This window comes from Pholcus phalangioides, unplaced genomic scaffold (genome assembly GCF_987345545.1).
Source record: "Pholcus phalangioides strain wild (caught in Gottingen) unplaced genomic scaffold, Ppha-v1.0 ptg000001l_1, whole genome shotgun sequence".
Classification (NCBI taxonomy): Eukaryota; Metazoa; Arthropoda; class Arachnida; order Araneae; family Pholcidae; genus Pholcus; species Pholcus phalangioides.
The window spans coordinates 18,812,170-18,835,296 of NW_028301594.1; the positions used below are offsets into that span (position 1 = coordinate 18,812,170).

Below are 23,127 nucleotides of genomic sequence, written 5' to 3' on the forward strand. Positions count from 1 at the left end.
CCATAAAAGCTGCATTGCCGTACCTTGGTTACCGTTGATAGGAAAAATTTTCTTAATCAATATTCAATAAAAAAATATGTGCAATTTATAGAGTAACAGCACATTGTCAAATGATGAGCTCGCACTGGACACGTGATGGTGAAACAACCATCTGACCACCAATGATTTCAAACGCTACCTATAGAAATAGTAAGGTAGTTTGTGTTTAATCTATAAATTTTTAAAAACATTTTTCAAGAGTTATTTGAATTTGTTTTTATCTCATCAACCATTTGTCATTGAGGTATAGTTATAATTTAAAAATGCTCAAAAACTGTTCAGGAATCACTCTCTACCAGCTTTGAGAGGGAAAATATAGTATGTTGTAAAATAAAAAACATGTAAATTTTTATGCAGTCCCCATGTCTTGTAATTTCCAGTTATAAAATTGTTGCCCTGTCTCACCCGAGGCCATCAAAAAATTTCATGTTTCCAAGTGCAGTATTCGCTGAGATATTTGAATTCAAAATTTGGAGGAAATTTGAGAAAGAACAGCTTAAACGAGGAAAAGAAGCATTGTCCGTTAGTTTTTTTTCCTTAATTTCTCAGATTTTTGATTTCAGATATCTCGGAATATTCCACTTAGAAACATGGATACATTTTTTTTGTTGGCTTCAGGAAAGACATGGCAATGTGTTTCTGATTGGAAGTTAGAGGACAGGGAAATGGTGTAAAAACTTAGATCTTTTTATTTGATTGCACACTAGTCTATGATTTCACATTTGAAACTGGTACAGAGATTCTTGAACATATTTTTGAAAAAATTTTATATGAAAAAATATCTTGAAAATTTTTTAAATTAGCACCACACACACACATTCTTGTCAGAAACTTTCCTGATGCGGAGGTATAACTTATACAACAACAAAACATGATCACAGAAAACAATTGTTACTGTGGGAACTCCTGCACCGAGGGGTTAGCGCACCAACCCCTCCTCAGTGAGTATATAAAAAAATTCCTTTTGGCCAGCAATAATTTGTAGGTCCCGCTCTAATAAGCCCTCGCATGCAGAAAATAACTGTGGTGCGGCTAAAAAATGATCAAATTAGAACCATACCTCTACGGCAAATGGTTGTTTTGATAAAGATCAAATTAGGACTTGCAGGATACTCTGTATAAGTATGTATCACACTTTGGCGATTAAAAAGAAATGGATTTGGCTCCGTAGAAAGTTATTTCGATGGTTTTTTAACCCTTTTATTACGACATTATGAAAAAATGAAGTAATTATTGTGTAAATTTTTTGGTAGGTTATTTTAGTTCTATTTAAAGCCTAAAAACACAAAAATCAAATTATTTAGTTCACAAAATGAATCAATTAACTTGGTACTTTAAAATACTGTCTGCACTATACGCTTACAATGAAAATGAAAAAATATCAATTGTGAAACATGATGACTAATACATAATAATGAATATTTATTTTACCCGCCAAGAAAAAAATAATTTTCATGCATTAGTTAGGGAAGCACTTTGCGGGGGTGCAATTTGATCATTTTTGTCGCACCAAGGTCATTTTCTGCACACGAGGGCCAATTAGACCGGGACCTACAATTTATTGCCGATTCCGAACGGCAGGCTTGTTTTTTATACTCATCGAGAGGTTGGCGCGCTAACCCCTCGATGGGGGGGAACTCCCTGCGGTAGAAATTCTTTGCTGCGGTCAAGTCGCCGTTTTTTGTTGTACCCCTGTGTCAGGAAAGTTTTCTGACAAGGACGAACTGGGTATCGAACTCGCGACACCTCGAAACATCCTTTGGTACTTTAGGCGAGCATCTTATCGATCGGGCTACCGCGCCCCGGGGGTGCAGTACATCATATAAAAATGTAATGCGCTATCACAGAGGCGAAACGTCTAACAGAATTTTATTAAGATATTTGATAAAACTAGTTGACCTACACTTGTGCTGTCGTCTGGTTAACCGTAAAGTAGTTATACTGCCTTTATACTTCGAAATACCAACAACGTATGCAAGGGATTTCATGGGGGTTAAAAAAGTTAGTGGTAGTTATCGTGTTAGTCAGAGGCGTACGCGGGGATTGGGAATGGGGAAGGCACATGCCGACACTAAAAATTAGGGGTGGGTGGGATATTTCGGTGAAAAAAATTAAAATATCGAGATAAAATGCCCTTTATATGCTATAGTAACCGATTTCTCTGTTAATTTAAATGCTTTTTGAAGGGTGGTAACTCAAAATGTCTCGGGAAGAAAATTTTTGTGCCCCTCCTCCTCCAAAGGTCGATGTTGCCGTCAGTAGTGAAAGAATTCACGTAAAGTCCGGATAAAAACACCGAAAATAGGTGCGTGCATCATTGTAAAGAAGTTATCATTCGATCATATTTTTGTCGCACCAGTCATTTTCTGCACACGAGGGATAATTAAACCGGGACCTACAATTTATTGTCGATTCTGAACTCGACAGACTTTTTTTCTTCTATATGCTCACCGAGAAGTTGGTCCGCTAGTTCCTTAATGTGACACCCAGTGGTAGCAATTTTTTTCTATGGTCATGTCGCCGTTACTGTAGTACCCCTGTGTCAGGAAAGTTTCTGACAAGGACGAACAGAGTATCGAACTCGTGACACCTCTACAAACATTCTTTGATACTTTAGACGAGTATCTTATCACTCTTGACTACCGCGCTCGAGAGATTATTGTTGTATGGAGAGGTAGCATTATATATCATCATCAGACGCCGTCAAATTTATGCTGTTGGAATCTGTTCTGAATTGGCGGTGTCAGTACCACCATAAAATGCATTTGTGAGTGTTTATTCCCACATCAAAAAAATTCTGTAGTTCACAATAAAAGTCAGTCAGTTGTTTTACCTGTAAAGTACTTTACCGCACAGCACTCGTGGGGTACACAGAAAGTAGCTTCACGGAAACTTCACTAACATTTTCAAGGGGTAGATTATTGATAATTTTTGTCGCACCACGGTTATTTTCTGCACACGAGGACTAATTCCACCCGGACCTACAATTTATTGCCAATTCCGAACGGCAGGCTTTTTTATGATCATTGAGAGGTTGGTGCGTTAACCCCTCGATGGGGGACTCCCTGTGGTTGCAATTTTTTCTGCGGTAATGTCGCCATTTTTGTTGTGTACCCCTGTGTCAGGAAAGTTTTCTGACAAGGACAAACCGGGTATCGAACTCACGACACCTCTAAACATCCTTTGGTACTTTAGGCGAGTATGTCATCGACCTGGGCTACCGCGCTCCAAGGGGTAGATAGTGCGAATTACCGATGCTACTATAAAACCATTTTGAAAGAATAAAAACTGATGAGAAAATTAAAAATATATTGAAAGTGGTTTTGAGGCAACTATATATGTATAAAAAATACCGTTGTAGCAGTTTCGAAATCTCCAAAAAAATATCGTTACAGAGGAATTTATAATAGTAAAGTAAAGGATGTCGTTGTATTGAGAGGAGTTTAACATTAGACTATAGCGTAGGCAACGTCAAATATGATTTGAAAAAATATAGTTGTAGAGGGATTTAATGTTGTATCGGGTATCGTTAGCGAGGTTTCATTGTATCACCAAGGAACAGCCTGGCCCAATATTTATTCGCAAATATTTTCCTGTCCCCGATATAAATTATACGATCTTCATAGGCTAGCTACACACTGGCCCAGTTTGGCCCTATTTTGCTACCAGAACACTCTCCGTTCTTCGACCAATGTGTGGCCAAACGGATTGGAAGATCGTAAAGGAAGGTGACTTCTTTGAATTTTGAGGTGGGGGGGGGGGGGGGGTTGGAAGATCATAGTCGTTCTCTTCGAGAGAGACCAGCGTTCCAATACATTCCAGCCTCGAACATTCAACGATCATTGCCAATAATAGAGCGGTCGCACCACTTGTCCATGACCAACCTTGTAACGTATTAGGCCAGGCTGAACACGAGTGTGGTTTTGACTTCACCTATGACCAACCTTGAAACGTATTGGGCCAGGCTGAACACGAATGTAGACAAAGAACTGAACACTAAAATTCGGAACATACGTTTTTTTTTAATATAAAAAATATTTTTTACACATTTACATGAAAACACACACATGGCAACATAAATCAAGAAGGAAAAAAAGCAATTTCCAAAAATGCCAAAGGTAAACATTTTTTTTTTCCCAAAGTAAAAATGCTGAATATAAAATGATGATTTTGCAGCAGCACTGCTGCCACAATTTAAATAATTTAAATACAATAAAGCTTTTTTTTTCCTCCTCTTGGGAAAAAAAAATGTTTTGGTGTTAGTTTGCCAGATCATGAAGTGGAAAATAGACCAGACACATCGATTACTTGTTATTAAAAAAAAAAATTATTGTGCATTTTCGATGTTTATATAATAAATAAAAATGCTATCACAAAACTCAAATGACTTTAGTAAGCAATATCAGCTGGGTGATAATTTCAGATTATCGATACCGCATATTAAAGGTTTGAGTTGGTAATCGTGGGCTGCAGTGGACTCTGGTAGATCAACAACCAGAACCCAGATAATATTTTTGCGTGTACTGTAATTAGCTTTCTTGCCTCCTAATTGAAGCACGGGATTACAGACTTATCTCAAATTGAAATTTTATTATGGATGCCATTTAATTTCGGACACAATCATAATTTATAAATTACGTCTTTATTGATATATATATTATTATTGTGATATACGGGGAGGCCGAAAGTCAGTGACACATTTCAAAATTCAAGCTAAAATCAACAATAGGCGTATGAGATTGTTATAAATGCCACTGTGTAACATCAAACAAAGATAAAAGCAGCAAAAATTTTGCGTAAACAGTTTTTTTCCCCCCTACATTCCAATAAATGCACCATTACCAGCTCCAGCCACATGTAAACGATTCTTAATTTCAGTCCATTCATTTGTCAACATGTATTGTGATAGATATCGTGATTACTTGCGTGATTCACTTCTCCCTATCACAGTTCAATGTCAACCAAATACAAGCGATACAGCACTGTCTGTGCACAAAATTTGGTGTGTTTGTTATGACACTTTACTACTGCTACTCAACCGCACATGCACCTCATAAACGTTCCTCTGAGAAATATCTACCTGAAACTAGTAAGCACCGGAACGTGTATTCTGAGTGTATGCGTGACCCTAAGTATTTTAGTTGTCAGAGTTAAGCTTGTTTCGTGTTATACTGGTGCTGCCATCTGGCTTCCATATTTTGAGGGGAAAACGGTAGATGCCAGGATTTCCGTGTGACATCAACGTTTCACCGCAGATCATATCCATACTCCGCAGAGAGCAGGCAGACTTTCAACACGATTCCTACATAACATAAAAATTCGAGCACTCGTAATTTTTTGTTTCGAAATACTGAAGACATATGGCAGCACCAGCATAACACGAAACAGGTCTAACTCTGACAACATAAATACATTGAGGCCACGCATATATATACACACACATACACACTTACTATACGTTCTGGCATGTACCAATTCAATAGGAATTTCCAGGAGGTGAAATGTTCACGAGATGCATGTACGATCAAGGAGTTGCAGTAGAATTCAGGGGGAGGGGGGTCTTCAACCTTTCAGACACAGCAAGTCAAATTGAAATTTCCCATGAAGTCCATGGGTCACCAACTAATGCAATTTAGTGACATCTTAATGGAAGGATATTTGGTTCCCCTCACCCCCTTCCCCCGAGTTAAACAGGAATAAAAATTTGAAGACTTTTAGTTACTCTGAAATCATTCATTTTATTAACTATCAATTTTGATTAATTACTGATTAAATTAATTTATTCTGAGATTAATTTTAATCTGAAATCACTTCAAATGATTCTGAAATGAAACTTCTTTCAATAATCACGCAATTACTATTTAATTGATTGTGAAATAATTTCTGTCAAAAAATTACAAAATTCTTAATTAAAAACTCTTATTGATTTATTAGTTATTTTTTTTCACTGATTCTAAAATTATTTTTTCTAGAAATTCTGAAATTATTTCTTTCACATTAATTCTGAGCTTCCACAATTTGTTACAGAATTATTACTCTTATTATTATTCTAGAAAATTCTTTCTTTCATTTATTTTATAATTATTTCTTTCATTTATTTTATAATTATTTCTTTCATTTACTTCATAATTATTTCTTTCATTTATTTTATAATTATTTCTTTCATTAATTCTAGGATTAATGATTTTAAGCCTCTCAATCGTTTAATCGTTTTGCAATATTTTCAACTATTTTTCTTGATATGTTCGCCTTTCCACGACAAAAAGCTCCGAGGACCAAATGGTGCCCGTAGCCCATGCGTTGAAAACCCCTTGTAGAAGATCATATTCACATGCAATCGGTTTATTTAATTTTAATTTTTAAAATGTGTCATGTACTTTTGACCCGCCTGATATTAATGCAAATTGAATTTGTCCTTTTTATTTCCAGACTTTAATTACATCCATTCACACACACACAAAATGGACGGTTAGGGTTATCATATTCAATATGGACAGTCCGCATTTCGAAAGTCTCGTCGGCGTCTGTGTTATTATTATTTTTTAAACAAATTGATTTATTCGGAATGTGAAATGGAAAGAAAACTTTAGTTTTTAATATAAATTTTTAGATGGTGTGGCATAAAGCAAAACAAGAACAGGCCGTGACATTAGTTAACTTGAACTTAGCTACACGTTTCGCTTTTGGTGTCAAATAAGCGATCTATTTGCTATGACTGCGCCGTCGACAGATGGTTCAATAAGCAGAGATTGGCTGCATGCCCCGCTTCTGCCTCAATATGGTATGCTTGAAGTGCCCGTGATTTTCTAGTACGGAATTTTTTTTTTAAATAATAAAATTCGGTTAATTTTTTGGTTGCACTGGGCAAAAGCTTACAAAAAAGATATTGAAAAAACTCCATAAATTTCAAACTTTTCAGTTTTAAATTAAACGGCGAATTTGTTGAATAGCTGATGCTTTCTTCACAGCAGTTGCTTGAGTATCTTTGATCTACGCCACAGTCTTAACACCTTCTGGCAAATATTAGTAGTTGTTTTTTCCTTCCATCAGGTGAGATGAAGTCATAAACTATCGTTCGTCTCAATCACAGTCTAAGCGACGCGGCAATGGAGGAGTCGTTGATGCATGCTTTGCTGCAATTTTGGGCTTGTAACTCACAATTTCACCGGGTTTAGAGTTCGTTTCTCCCCCTAAAAATCGTACTAGTTTGTCTACTGAGGCGTCTTGGTAATCTAGGCTCCATCTGTTGATTGGAGAAAGGGACAATATTAAATTTTTCTGTTTATAAGAAAGCCATCTCAAATTTTCTATTCTAGTTCTGGGATTTTTCGGTCTTTCAGAAGAAATTTACTTACGTCACAGCGTTGAATTTCGTGACGGCCCTCATGTCTTCTGGTAAGGACTCTGCTTCCGGCCAATGGAACTTATCAACGATGGGGATGATATTACACTTACACCTTATAGCTTCAGCGATTTCCTGTACAAGAAAGAAATGAATAAAACATGTATAACTATGATGAATAACTACACAGTACAATGCCAAATTTTTTAATGATATATACAGTGAAACCTCGATATAACAACACTCTGAGGACCAAGAAAAAATATCGTTGTAAAGAAGTTTATCGTTACATCGAGAGGTAGCATTACCATCAGGTGCCGTCAAATGTAAGCTTTTTTTGGCATCTCTTCTTGGAAAAACTGGTGTTGTTAGTACAGCCATAAAATGCATTTATGAGTGTTTATTCACAGCAAAACAAGTTGACGAATAAAATTGTTGGTTATTTCACCCTGTAAAGTAATTTCCCGTACAACATTTTTTCTGCACTACATGGAAAGTAGCTTCACGGCAATTTCATTAACTCTTTCAAAGGGTAGATAGTACGAAAGATACCTATTATAAGACACCCTCGAAAGAACAGAAACTGCTGAAGAATCAAAAAATGTATCGGTGGTGGTTTTAAGCTAAATATAAAAAATATCGTGGAAGAGCAGTTTCGAAATCTATTCAAAAAATGTTATAGAGGGATTTATCGTAGTGAAGGATATCGTTGTATAGAACGGAGTTTAACATTAGACTATAGGCAATTCAAATAGGCGAATGATGCAGAAAATGTCGTTGTCGAAGGATTTATCGTTGTATTGAGTATCGTTGTAGCGGGGTTTCACTATATAATTTTTTATGCTATATGTGTATAGTACATTTGAAAATTGTCTTAAAAATACATCTATATAGGATCTCTCTTTCTTTCTCTCTAAGGCTATTTAGTCCCCCCACCCCCATATCCTGAAAATGCGCTGAAATGGGAGCGCTTTCTTTCAGTGTGTGTGAATTAATTTTTAAGTACAGTAAAATCTCCCAACAACGGCCACAAACGGTACCGTGAAAATGTGGCCTCTATTGGGAGGTGGCCGTTATTGGGAGTAGCAGTTTTATTTCTGGAAAAAACAAAACAACTAAAATTTGTGATCTATGTTACATAGCATGTGAAATGACATTCTGTAACTGATTACGATAATTATATAATTGATTATATTGAAAAATATATGATTATATTTTGATACTGTAATACAGTCGAATCTCGTTATAACGCATTCTCAGAGACCGGAGAAATTCCTTATTCATAACGAAATTTCGTTATAAAGGAATTCTAGGTTTTTGCATTGTTCCAAACGTATCTGGGAATCAGAAAAGTGTTCGTTAAAACGAGATTTTCGCTATAACGGTATCCGTTGAAACGGGATTCAACTGTATTAAAATGATTGATTAATCTATCTATTACGACATCCTAAAATTCAGACTTGCAGGACTCAGGTAGAACACAACAAGAGAGAAAAGCTGATATGGACCAAGAGACGATGATTAAAATCTCGATCTAAAAAATCTAAAATTTAGTATTATTTATTAAAGTATTATTATTTAAATCTAAAATTTAGTATTATTTATTAAAGTATTATTATTTAAATCTAAAATTTGTCTCTAAAATTTAGCTGCCTAAAATCTCGTTTTAAAGAACACTTTTCTAATACCCAGATGCATTTACGTAAAAACAATGCAAAAACTTGGAATTCCTTAACAACTAAGGGATTTCTACGGTCTCTTGGAGTTCGTTATAACGGGATTCGAGTGTAGTTCTTTGTTCATACTGAACCTTCAACTAGACCTTCTTTCCAGGGCGTTCCTAAGTCCAATCCGATAGCTGGAGACATAGGCGCTGACACATTCTTGTTTATAAATAAAATAGACACATCCCACTCAAAATATGAATACCCTAGACATTTCTATTCCTATTTGAGAGCACCATTTTTAGGTACATTATGTAGAAAGCATGCCTAATCTTTTTCCCCTATAAAGTTCTGGGGAGCGGGAAAACTCTCTTAAAAATCAACTTTAAAATCATTAGTTCTCATCTCGATATATGCGTATTTTTCCCCTGATTCCATGTTCAAAGTGGCCGTTCGGAAATTTCTTGTTGTTCGGAGGTTTCTTGTAATGTTAAGTCTATGGGACGCGTTCAGTTCCAAAAAATGTGGCCATTGTTCGGAGGTGACCGTTAGAGGAGGTTTTACTGTAATTCATTGTTTTCATTATGAACCCTCTTTAAAATCAGATGGTGTTAGGTGAAGACTATTTCGAAGGGATTTTCATTAGTTGTGGATTTTCTTCAAATTCTCGAATTTTCAAGAATTTTGGAATGACTTCTCTCTCTCATAGATTTTCGGTTATTTCTTTGACCTAAGGCGCCTGGAATATACCGAGCTGACTCAACGTTATTCATCTTAGAGTGAAAAAAAAACCAGTTTTCTATCCAAAGTGATGTCTAATCATTGAAAAAAAGAAGAGTTAGAAACAGCTATTGGCTGTGCCGTGATGATACTTGCGTCATATTTGGCACAAATATGGCGGATGAGCCAGCCTGGGAGGTTTGTAGGAACCAAATTGACCGATTCCAAATTTTCATGGAATCTAGGATTTCTCCCATTAATTTTCAATCATTTCTTTGATCGATTCCGAATTTTTATGAATACTGAATTCTAATTAGTTCTACAATTTTCTCTCTCATCACTTTTGAATTTTCATTAGTGTGTTCTCGAATTATTTCTCCCGTTAATTTCAAAGTTTTATTAATTTTAATGTGTGAATTACATGGAATTGTGTTCGTTCATATTTTTGTATAGATATTTTTAAGCATTTTCGTTAAATCATCCAATAATGCATGTGCGTCTTTTTTGGAGCTGTGACTTATCTCTCACATTCCAAATATATAAAAATTGGGACTCAAAGATGCTCAAAAAAGTTTGGGCTCTCTGAGCTTTCGAAATCGTTTGGGCTCTCTGAGCTTTCGAAATCGTTTAGATAGTTTTCCCCCAGTTTGCGGGACAAATAACTTAAGCTAATGTCGTACATAATTTAGCTTTTCATAAACATCATTGTTGAAGAGAATCGTTATTGATACGATAGCGTGGACCATATTGAACGAAGGGTCCGGTTCCGCTATATCTGTCGCAAGTTCTGAATGAAGGTTTAATTTAAAAGAAAAGAAAAAATTACATGAAACTAAAATTTTATTGCCTACACCTAAGTTTCATACGAACTTACCCTGTGCACCCAATCCTTACAGCTTTCATCTCCTATGCACCTGTCAAGCGCATTAGGAGTCAGCACCAATATGAAATTTCTCGCCCGCCTGATACTATCCAAAAGATGGTAGTCAAATTTTCCGGCCTCCAACTTCTCTACATCCAAAAATGCCTTATAGCCACGGATTTGTAGGTGGACTTTCAAAAGACTGAAATCATAAAGGGTAATGCATTAGTATCAACACGAAATCCTACAGTGTGCTATTTTTTTTTCGGTTTTCTCTACTACTTATCCGAGATGAATCCTTATTTTGGCAGATTAGTGCTGAATCATATTTACGACTAATGCTAATGGATGCTCGAAATAAATAGCAAACTGGATGCATAAATACGTGGATATTAATGAATAACTACTTATTAACACTTACCTGGCAAGCCACGATCCAGTTGCTCGTCTATAGCTAATGAAAGCATCCAACTCTTGAGGTTTCAACCGGTCTTCGATCCCTTCCGACTTACTTTTCAAGAGATCTGTTTAAGAAATGAAAAAAAAAAATACTGTCCATATTAGTGATGCGCGCGCACACACACACACACTACTACGTTAAAAAAAGTTCCGAGACTTATTTTTTATTTTATTACTGAAGAATTAATACAGATAGAACTGTTTATTTGGTGTTTTCTTCGAAGTAACTACCCTGTGCAAGTATGTATTTTTGCCATTTTTCATACAAAGATGCAAATGCGAATATTAAACCTTATTTATAAAAATTCTTTGTATTATAAATTTATATAGTTTTAATAACTAAATTCAATTCAGTATGTAAGAAGGATTTCCCCTCCTGGATTGATGGCGGGGGAACTGGATAGCACAGGGAGGAGGGGGGGGGGCATGAGAAAAAAATATGGCCCGAAAGGGAGCCATGGGCTATAAAAGGTTAAGAAACCACTGATCTACAGTGGTGCTCTACAGTTTATAAAAGAAGTTCCAATTTCAACCAAAATCTACATGGGAAACGGGGGGGGGGGGGGATCAATGCAAAACAGTAAACTGCAGATGGTTTGACTACAGATTTTCCAATCTTTTTCGAAACAGTTTGACTGTATATTCATTAGGGTGTCTCTTAGATATAGATAATTTTCCGAACTTTTGCTGCTCCCACCCTTAATCCTGTTAAATTAAAAAAAATTATCTGTGCACGATTTTTAGCTCAATCGGACAACTATGAGGCGACCCTTTAACGCTTTAAAGTTGGAACACAGTAAGGCCGGAATTAACACTATAAAAATATAATAAAAGATGTTTTTCAAAACTTAACAAAAATATATAATATAATCTTCCCTATCTCGACCATTTTTTTTCTTAGAGAAATTTATGAGAACACATCCAGGATACCATAACAATTGTTTAAAAACAATTTGAATCCAATTTCCAGAAAAAAAACTGTCCCGATTCGAAAAATATCTGAAATAATGCGAAAAGTTTGAGAAATATTAGGTTTTTTTCAATAACGCACACAGCTTTTATAAGAGAAACATATTTTCATTTGCAGCAAAATAATTTTTATCGGAATAAAACATAATGCGAACGAACAAACGCTGAACATTATTTCTTCGTAAGAGAGGATTTAGTTGCAGAATGTATTTTTTACGGGGGTTTTTTTTTTGGAAGATTTCGGAGACAAACTTTTTGGGAAATTGAATTCAGAATGTTTTTACACAATTACTGGGATTTCCTGGATGTGTGTCCTCATAAATTTTTCTAAGAATGAAAAAAAAAACCAGTCGAGAGAGATAGGGAGGAGTATACCTCTTTTGAACGAAATTAATCATCGAGTATAGGACAGAGGTCTGTCTTCACACTAGCCCGCGGGCCAAATGTGGCCCTCCGAGCTTTTTGCTGTGGCCTCTCAACCATTTTTTAGAAAATGGCTACTTTACGTAGAAAAACGATTAAATTCCAAAAAAAAAAAAAAAAAATCTAAACTTCTTTAAAAGTTGAAAAATAAGGTCTACACCCTAATATGCGTACATAATTTCCGTGTATAAAGATCAAAAAATCGTTAAAGACCTCTGGCCACTGAAACCTGTGCTACTGCATTTAGAACTGTGAGGTACTTTCCAGATTCAATAGTAATCCTGTGCACTTTATACATACATTAAGAAGGCCTTAGGCCTTAATAAATTCGGGGGACCCGAGCCAAAACAGTTTTTAAGGACTATGATTTCATATAGGCTACATATGACGAGAGGCCAAATTGGGCATCCGAAAGGTATACACAATTACAGAATTTGCAGACATGCTAAAAAAAGCCTTAATGGAAGAAGTAATTTCACATTGGGTTGAAAAGTTTAAGATAATGAAAAAATAGTTACAGATTTACTGAGAGAAGTAAGTAATTAATTAAGAAATAAAAGAAGTATTCTACTGCTAAGTAAGTAGAATAGTAAAATATTTTTCGAATTGGGACAGTTTTTTTTTCCGGGAAATTGGATTTCGGATGTTTTTAAACGACTGCAAAACTACTGATAAAAATAATTTCAGAATTATTGAGAATAATTTAAAAACTATCAAGAGTAATTTCAGAATTGCTAATTGTAGTTTCAGAAATGCTAATTGTAATAAGTCATGAAAAAATTAAGAATTAAAAAAAATGATTCCATAATTAAAATGAAGATTTAAAAGTAATGAAAAACTAATTTCATAATTATCAGGACAAATTTGAGATTTGACAAAACAAAAGAATTAATTGAATAAAAGTAATTAATTAATTTATTTGTTTAAAAATGAATAAAAAATTTTATGAAGAAAATAAATTCAGAGTAAATAAAAGTGTTCAATAAATTTGGAGAACCCTGTTTAATAACCGAGAATACTACGGTATGAATTGGTGGACCGCGGGCTTCGTGGAAAGTTCAGTTTGGCTCGTAATGTCTGAAAGGTCGAAGACTCCTGCTATAGGGAATTAACATAGTTCACTATGTTCCAACTTCAAAGTGTTTAAGGGTCGCCAGAAGGTACTGATTGAGCTGAAATTTTACACAGATCTTTTTTTTTTTTTTTTTTTTTGATTGAAACAAGATAGGAGGTGGGAACTAAACTTCTTAAAAGTTGAAAAATAAGGTTCACCCTAATTCACATACATAATTTCTGTATAAAGATTATACCTATTCAACTCACCGCATATTGCCCGCAATATGGTTCCCCTGTGCATAGCGTTTGTGATACCGCAACCTTCTTTCAGATCTTCTTCGGTGACGCTGGAAATGTTGGTCATGTTTATTGAGTATTGACACATGGGATATGTGTATTTGGAATATTCTATTCCAATGTTTTGGAGAAAGTTGTACGGAGAGGACGTTCCGCACGAAGAGTAGTCAGCCTTCACCTTGAGCTGATCCAGCTCACGTAGGAATCTGCATAAAATTTACATTATAGAAGGACGTGAGGTCAATATCGAAACAATAGAGGCTGTCCCAAATCATTATCTGCACAGCAGATATCTCTGCAACCGTTGACTTTAGAAACACACTTTCAATTACCAAAGGTTTTCGAATGACGTGCAGTTACATGAAATCTCAAAATTCATTTTAGGGGAATTGTATAGAAAAAAAGTTTAGAGGAAAAATAGAGAAATTAACTTCTTATATTGTCTCCGTGTGTTAAAATTTCCAATTATTGAAATGTAGATTCGCTCTGAAAAGTCATTTGCAAAAAGTTTTGTATATTTTTAAATGCAGTATTTATCGCGACATTAAATATATAAAATCACTGAGTAGGCAATATATCACTGTGCTACTACTACTACTACTAAACCACACATGTACCTCGTTCATATTCCTCTGCGGAACCTCTAACGAATTGGTACATGCGGGAATGTGTGTGTATGTGTAGTGAAACCTGACGTAAAGTTTGTTTCTGTGTAATGCTTGTTATGTGTAGTGCTGCCATCTGCCACCAGTTTTTCTAAATACGAGTGAAGTGTAATGGTTGAATAATTAATCGTTGTAGGCCTGTTGCTCTCTGTGGCGAGACTTTTTAATGGGGAGATCGACTCGCATTTGCGCCTCGAAGTTGGGAACCACAGGAAACCAACTTCAGCCGACCACCACTATGGCGACGGTGGGGTTATATCACTGTGCTGGCAAGTTTTTTCATTGACTCAAAAGTTCTTATGTTTAGGGACTGTACACAAATAGAATGAACACAACCATTTTATTTTATTTTTTTATTCATAATAAAATTCTTTGTAAATGATTTCTCAGAACCACATTTTTTTACATTTCACAAATTGGAAGTTACAGCACACAGGGTCTACATAAAACGCTAGTATTTCTATTTTTTCCTGTATATGACTCCTTTTTAAATTTAATACGTTTTGAGTAACTGCACTTCATTTTAAAACTTTTTGTAACTAGAAGCATATTTCTAAAGTTAACGGTTGCAGTGATATCTGCTGTGTGGAAAACAACTTGGAACAGCCTGTATACTGTACCAAGTCACACATACAATGTTATTTTCTCTATAAATACAAGTAATTAATTCTTCGATTACACTATCATAAAATAAAGCATTTGAAAACGCATACCCTTTTCTACGGATTCCACTCTTAATTCCAATATCCTCTTTGAGCTCTTTCTCCGTGAGTTTCAAAAGCAAATCCCCATCCACTCTGCTGTTTTCAAAATCCAAAGCATATTCGCAAAATCCAATCTATGAAATATCAGATTTTTTTTTCTCAAATATACAGAACAGCACAGTTTGTATGAAAATTAAATATAAAGTTGCCAGTTTTAAATTGGATCGAAAGAAAATTGTAAAAGAAAACAATATACCTGTAGATACTCCAATAATTACAGTCAAACTCGGTTATAACGACATTAGAGATTCCACGAAGTCGTTACATCCGAGGTTGACATTTCCAAGACCTTTTTGGTGTGAAAACTATAATCGAATGTACTAATCAAATGCTATAAAAAGTTATTGTCTCATTATGGTCAGGATGATCATGTTTTAGTGAGGAAAATACGAGGAATTCGGATCACACATACACGGAACTTGGCTAGTTCTGGCCAAAAATGTTACCAATTGTCGACAAAATTGCCAATCATTACGTATAAATAACCTCTTAGTGGAAAGTAACGAGCTACATCAAACCTGACGGGAATTAGAGTATATTTCACGAAAATAAAGTTGAACATAATGCACATGTGGGATGAATATTTTTATATATATTTTATATGGCCACATTCATTTTTCATATAATGTAAATTATGCAAATTATCTCCACCTCCGATTCTAGCAAAGATCATGAGTTAAACTTCATTGAAAAGTGGTCCATTGGATACGTATCAATGGAACAACAGAAAACTTGATATAATGACAGCTCTAGCACTAGAAAAATTTTTTTCTTAAGAAAACGTCATAATTACGGAAGCAAAAGCGTCGAAAAAGTGTCGTTGTATTTGAGTGGGCTGCGTTTTCATCGCCTTTATAAGCGAGGCTCGTTATATGGGGGAATCAGCCATGACTGTCAATTACTGACATTGTAGCCGAGGTGTCATTACAACCGAGGTCGTATTAACTGAGATTGACTAATAAAACTCACCTGCTTTATCCATTCGATGACATCTTCGACATTCCATAATGGAACTTGTTGGCTCAACTTGTGAGGTACTTTTTCGCCGATTTCTTGCAGAGCTCTAACTGCAAACTTCGAAGCAATGGCATTGGGACTTCCAGCTACCTTTTTTAAAAAACATACTGCTCCTATCTCGTGGAAAAGCTAGAAAATAATAAAGAATATGCCTTTAGAACATATATGTATGTATACTGTATAAGTGAAAAGAAAGTCTTTAACACACACACATCAAACTTAAAAACATATTTTCGATTGAAAAAATCATTCAAATAATGTGTAGATATCAGATATATCATTCAGTTTGAGAGCAGCTGCAAATTCTGTTAAAATAATAAATTTTCTATACATGGGATGAGTAAAAAACTTTTTGTCCTGCAACTGATGACTTGAATAGAAGAAATTTTATGTTTATAAGTAAAATATTCATCGAGAGTTATTTAAATTGAAAATTCCTGATTTTTTCATCGCATTTAACACACATGCTTCAGTGAAAGAATTCCCCATTTTAAGAGATCAGATATGAGATAAGCTAGGCATGGATAAAGATTTTGTTTGCTTGAGATACAAACATTAACAGATGCAGTCATGAACTCGGTACTATACGGGGTGCATAGTAAACGGAGGTATGGCATGTTACTGGCGAGCCGTTGATCCTAAAGGTATACATCTAATTAGAAAAAGTATCCAAATAACGTGTAGGACTCGGATATGGTCATTCTTGTTTCAAGGGGTTGCATAGTGATTAAAAACAATTAGCTTTTTTATACGGACATCCTGTGCTCAAGAACCCAATTACAAAGTTGGTGCCTTGTCTCTCCTGATGCCAAAAAAATCACGTTTTTTAGTGCACTATTCAGCGAGATATTCGAATTCGATAAACGGAGGAAAGTTGGAAAAAAAAAAGCGTTAAATATGAATAAATAGTTTTACCCTTATTTAACGATGTTTTTTCCCGAATTTCCCCTTTACTTTTTCTAATTAGATGTATACCTCCAAGATCAAACGGTTCGCCATTAAAAAGTCCTACCCCTCTGTTTGCTATGCACTCTGTATATTGGTGTATTAAAAATATAATACCAAACTTTCCTTGCTTCAGAAAAGCACCCCTTACAATGTTACATAATTTGTGTAACGATGTGCGTAGAACGGTACTTAGAAAAATGGTACTTATATATACATTGAGTTCGACACATTAAATGTAGAGCAGATGATTTTTAATTACAATTTATGTGTAAGAAGTACAAAAAAAAAATTATTTTTAATATCTGCTTTTGCAAATTAAAGGGCATGTTCAACATTTACAGATAATTCGAATAATTTTTCAATCCGTGTATGTTTCTATGATCCGTATAGTTAATACTAATAACTACTACTAATACTAAACCGCACATTCACCTCTACTCGTCCACACATTCCTCAGTGGAACTTCTAACGAATAACAGTTAACACTCAACTGCTTAATTTTATTCTTCAGAGCTGATAATTGTTTTTGGTGCATTCACTATGTCATTCAGGTAATGACACGTATTGAAAGTCGGAAAAATTATTTTAAAAAATTTATTTCGAATTGTACGACTTATGTGGGGGCCTTATTGGAGGAGCGGAAAACTTCAAAAATCGCACATAAAGTAAATGTATTGAAGCAATATCACTTTCCTAACACATATAACTTATATTTTTTTTTGTGATTCAAACTGTAGTGGGAAAAAATTCGTATTGCAAACAACAATGTAAAAACAGAAAGAATTGCAAAAAAAAAAAAAAAAACCACATTTCAGCAAATTAGCGAAATCGCAGACGCACATGCTCTGCAACAAACAAATAGTTGTCATTAATTGGAAAATCTACCCTCAAAATACAAACCAGAAAGAATATAACCTCACTTCATGTGTGCAAAGGTGATTCTAAATTTTTATCTTTAAACCGACTGCAGTGATGAACGTTTAAAGAACTCTTTGCACATTTGCAAAGCACTTTACGCATTTAAGGGTTAAAACAAAAATGGTTTGCCACAAAATATAAGTAATGTTTTAAAATGTTTTGTATATAATCTAAACTTTATTCCGACGTAGAAGTGAAATTTGATTTTATACAAACAAATTATTATATCATATTGTGAGGGTTTTTCCCTTACTTCTTCAGTTATATACAAATAAGGTAAATATGAAAATAATCTGAGGTCTAAGATCTGATATTTATAGACCCGGTTCCTACTAGATATTCCTATTGATACAAGTTCCTACCAGCAAGATAGTAACCGGTGTTCGTTTTCTTATTGGTAAAGAAATTGCAAGTTTTCTCCTTCCTTCCAACCATAACTGTTCTAACGTGAGAAAGTAGTTGGAGGATTAGATTGGCATCATTTTCCTTCTGGTTGTTTGAAAAGAATTTTCAAATTTTATTTCTCTTTGTAAGTACAGTGATATCTTGGCTGACAAAGATAATTCCCATCGATATACGCATTTAGGGGTTAAACATTAAAGTTGTATAAGGACTTTGCACCCTGAGTAATTCTTAACGTACTTGATTGTTGAAATGCAATGTTGGAAAATCCCCGTGCAAAATTATTGAATTTAATCAAATTTTATCAACCCGCAAGATTAAACTAAAAAAAAGAAGCTCTTTGCACTATCTTCAGAAATGCAAAAAAAAAAAAAAAAATCCCATGAATCACACATTGGTAAACACATATTTTTGGTAAATAGAATGTAAAACCCCAGAACAATTACCGTTAATCTATCGTTTCTTTTCCATCCGATATTTTTTCTTTTTCCCCTCAACTATCCGTAAAACCATACCTTTTTCCTCCACAATCCTCAAAAAGATACGTAAAAAATGTAATAATAATGACATTAGGCATTTAAGATAAAATGCCTAAATGTGGGATAATGATAGGGAGAAAAGAATTACCAAAACACATTCGAAGAAAAAAATAAATAAATGGCAGTGTATTTTTTATGGTCGTGATCATGAAACGTTGTCTCGACAGAACTGATAAGAGCTCATCGGAGGCAAAGCTCATAAGAAAGTATTGTTTTACAATTTGATAACGCGATGATTTCTCTTTTGAAGAGGAAAAATATTCCCCTTTTTATCATTTCTTTTCTACATTGGTTCGTGTCTTTTTTCTTTTTTTTTTTTCTTATCAATAGTTTCGTTTCCGTTTTTCTTTGATTTTCACTCGTCAGCGCGCATTTAAATGGTATTTAGTGTCGATAACAAGAAAATGAAATAAATAATCGAATGTTGAGACATTGGTGCCTTACTTTCTCTTGCAATCAGTTATGTTGGTCAGCAGAATTGAAAATTGGGTCTTTATCGGCACACAGGGAAACATTTTACTAATTTTCACGATTTTGCCTACTACTACTACTACTACTTATCCGTGTATGTACCTCGTACGCTTTCTTCTGGGGAATTTCCACGCCCTTTATCCTTTTAGATGCAAGCCGCCTGCCCGATAATACTTCATATCTGAACCACTCTTCACCATTGTCCCACATTTTGGCAACTTCAGTCCACGTTCTCTTCGATTTAAGGTTGAAGGTGACAACACGTTCTCCGCCAGAGCTGCGGCGCTATTCTCCAGGTGCTTATTCGGGCGCAATTGTGGCCACAAGCGCCCACCTTTTCGAATTCTATTGAAGGACTGCATGTCTACCTGAACCTATCAGTCTTCACTTTACGTTTTCTCTGCAGTTTGGGAGGTTCCCAAGGTACAGTGGTTTTGGTGTTCCAGCTATCCTCAACGTAAAATGTGGAAGTTGAGTGGATGCTGGCGTCGTTGGGACGTCCACAAGGCATTCCTACACGACAGCACAGCGACCACGAATGTGCCTGCTGTCCACAGAATAAATTGCACAATCTCAGGCAGATAAAAAAGCAGGCACGATCATAAGAAAATTATATCTTTTTTTATAAATCACAAAATGAATAGGGTACAGAGAAGTCAGAACTCTCCCCAACATCAATATGATATAGGTATGCCGATAAGCGATTCGTTTTTTGCTGGTCTGAAAATTCTTCTCTTATCTATTTCTTTTTTGCCAGTCCTCAAATCATTTCTTCTGTTTTTGCCGGTCCTCAAATTATTTCTTCTTCTTACATATTTTTGCTGGTCCTCAAAATTTTATTACTTCTGTTCACCTATTTCTGCTGGTCCTCAAATTGTTTCCTTAATTTATATATTTTTATATATATTGCCTGTCGCAAATTTTTTCGGGTCCAAACGGTAATTCTATTTATTCAGTTTTTACTGGTCTTCAAATCATTTTTTCAGTTTTTACCGGTCCACAAATGCAAGTAGGTTGAAGAATTTTTCTGCTCTAAACTGTTTTAAACAACGATTCTCTCTCTTACATATTTATAGTATTTGCTTTTTCATCACTTTCATAGGAAGATTTTTTTTAAAGTTTTTCTTTGATTAGTGAATTTATGCCGTCGGTGTCAGAAAATTTTGAAAAAGAAAAAATTAAGATACAGTTTTTTTCTAGTTTTGTTTTGATCAGAAGATGCATATTTCTCCTTATACAGTGTAATAAAAACTCAATATCATTATAACCGTATATCAATCAACAATATGGCAAATGTTTCCCGATTAAAATTGAATGTATTTCTCAACAAGAAAGGGTGATTATGGAGTATTTAAAATTTTTCATAAGCTCATCGATATACAAAGAACGAAATGTATGATTTTTTGTATTTGAGTCATTAACCTTCCACAATGCAGGAGTATTTCGTTTTATAATTGTCGCGAGAGCGTTTTCCTATTTATATTTTTTATTTACTCTTAATTATACATAGAAACGAATAACTTTTCTTTGCTTCCTTTTGCCGATGCACGGAATAACTAATTTCTAATCTATTGAAGTTCTCAATATCAAACTGTTTTTTCCCCTTGGGTTTGACTGCGGTTCAGAAGCAACTGTCTAACTGCGACACCTAGTCGAAATCCGAAAAACAAACCATGTGATCATCGTTAGCCAACAGGCATCTCCAAACAGGAAATACCTTGGTTCTCGATAACGTCACTCAGCGGCATGCTTCCAATGTGTTAGGACCAGTCGGGTAATTTCTCCATTAAAGTTTAATCGTTGTTTTAAGAATTAATTGTATAGTGTAGAACATATAAGTACACCCCGCCACAGAAGACTTGGGCACGAAATAGGTAAGTGGCAATTTTTTGAATAGAAAATTATTGTTTCGATATCAAAATTATTTTCCTTTGGTCTTGATTCGCATCGAATATGTTTGATTAACTGATATCATTTAATTATGGTAATCGATTGTTGCTTGGAATTATTTGATTAAAGTTCAGTTGTATTGGTGATTGATCATTTTTCAAATATGTTTCAATCTTGAGTTAAATTACATGCTTAATTTGCAATTTATATGTCTATGAGGGTTTTTTTTTTAGTTTTATATATTCATGACACGGTCTCACGATATAATTTAATTACTGTTTCACCATGGAAATTTACCATCATTTTTTTAACACGTTTTTATAATTAAAAATTCATTTTATTTTACTCAAGAAAATGATTGAAATTTTTTTCTTCATGCCAATCAAGTGAAATAATTTATTATTAATCGGTTGTAGCTCATCAGCTTAACGATGCATTGAAGAGTTAAGTAACGAAAATTTAAGAATTTGGAATCATTTGGATAAGAGAGAGTTTTGCGAAAATGACATTATCATGATACAAGATTGCATCATTTTTTTAATCTCTTTGATGGTATGTCTGTTTATTTTTATGTATTTTAAAAGAACGTTATTCACTAGATTACTGTGTGCAATGTTCTTCTTTTTGCAAATAATTATGGGAATATTCCGAAAATCATTTCTCCTAAATTTATACTTTTATTGCTTTTCATAGGATGTTTATCCTAATTTTCAGGCGCGATGATGGGCTGCTTTATTTTTCTTCTTTTTGTGATTGGACTGATTTCTGTTGCTACCAATTTGTATATTTGAATGTCCCTCTATGCATGTTAATGATTGTGCGTTTTTTTTCTTTTCTAGAGAACATTAAAGCTTCTCGGGTAGAACAAAAAGCGTTTGAGAAAGTCAAGAGATAATATCCAAAAAGGACATAGCAAAGGGCATAAAAAAGACCTGAACTGAGGATATCTTATACATAATGATACTGCTGACAGCATGTAAATGAAGCTGATCCCCACTACCAAATCACACATACATGTCGCCCATATTCCTCTGTGGAACTTACTTCTGTAGGAATTGGTACATGTTGGAATGTGCGTGTACGTGTTGTAAACCTACCATGACGTTTGTGTTTGTGCAATGCTTGTTATGAGTAGTGCTGCCATCTTCTAGAAATTTTTCGAACTATGTGGGAAGTGTAATGATTGAATAATTGTACCATTGTAGGCCTGTTCTTTGCTCCTCGAGATTGGGAACTACAGAAAAGCAACTTCAGCCGACCACCACTGTGGTGACGGTGGGGTTCGAATTCGGGTCCTCGTGATGTGAGTCCGTCACCATGACCACTCGACTACCACAGCGGTTACAGATGGCGCTGACAAACGTCTGCTGTTGCCATCTCTAGAAGGAAGGAAATCTAGTTCTCATCTGTATTTCTTTCCTTCATGGTTGGCACCATTTGGCGAAAATAATAAACATTTGCTGTTGCAAATCATAGAGTGAAATACATCTGTACCTTACATGGTACTTCTTTCCTTCATGGTTGGCAAGATGGATCAGCCCCATCTATAGCTGGAGATGAAGCTATCACATAATAATATTGATTAATTTTTTTAAGCATCAGTTTCGTTTCCATGGCATCAGTATCATCAGCATGTATAAAATAGTTTAACTAAACCCATCGAAATTCTAATTAACAAATGA

At 34.9% G+C, this 23,127-nt stretch overlaps 1 protein-coding gene across 5 annotated transcripts in view; it reads right to left on the reverse strand.

Moving 5' to 3' along the window:
* Positions 1 to 4,047: 4,047 nt before the first annotated feature.
* The window catches only part of LOC149090016 (NAD(+) hydrolase sarm1-like), a 57,971-nt gene continuing 38,891 nt past the window's right edge, over positions 4,048 to 23,127 (reverse strand). For all 5 annotated transcript variants that reach the window (XM_089231991.1, XM_089231981.1, XM_089231974.1 and 2 more), the window contains exons 6-12: positions 16,230 to 16,406; positions 15,210 to 15,334; positions 13,802 to 14,037; positions 11,049 to 11,151; positions 10,640 to 10,829; positions 7,395 to 7,516; positions 4,048 to 7,282 (exon numbers count right to left, since the gene is read on the reverse strand). In XM_089231991.1, coding sequence (XP_089088117.1) covers positions 7,120 to 7,282; positions 7,395 to 7,516; positions 10,640 to 10,829; positions 11,049 to 11,151; positions 13,802 to 14,037; positions 15,210 to 15,334; positions 16,230 to 16,406 — 1,116 coding nt within the window. In that variant the 3' untranslated portion in view covers positions 4,048 to 7,119. The remainder of the gene's footprint in view (positions 7,283 to 7,394; positions 7,517 to 10,639; positions 10,830 to 11,048; positions 11,152 to 13,801; positions 14,038 to 15,209; positions 15,335 to 16,229; positions 16,407 to 23,127) is intronic.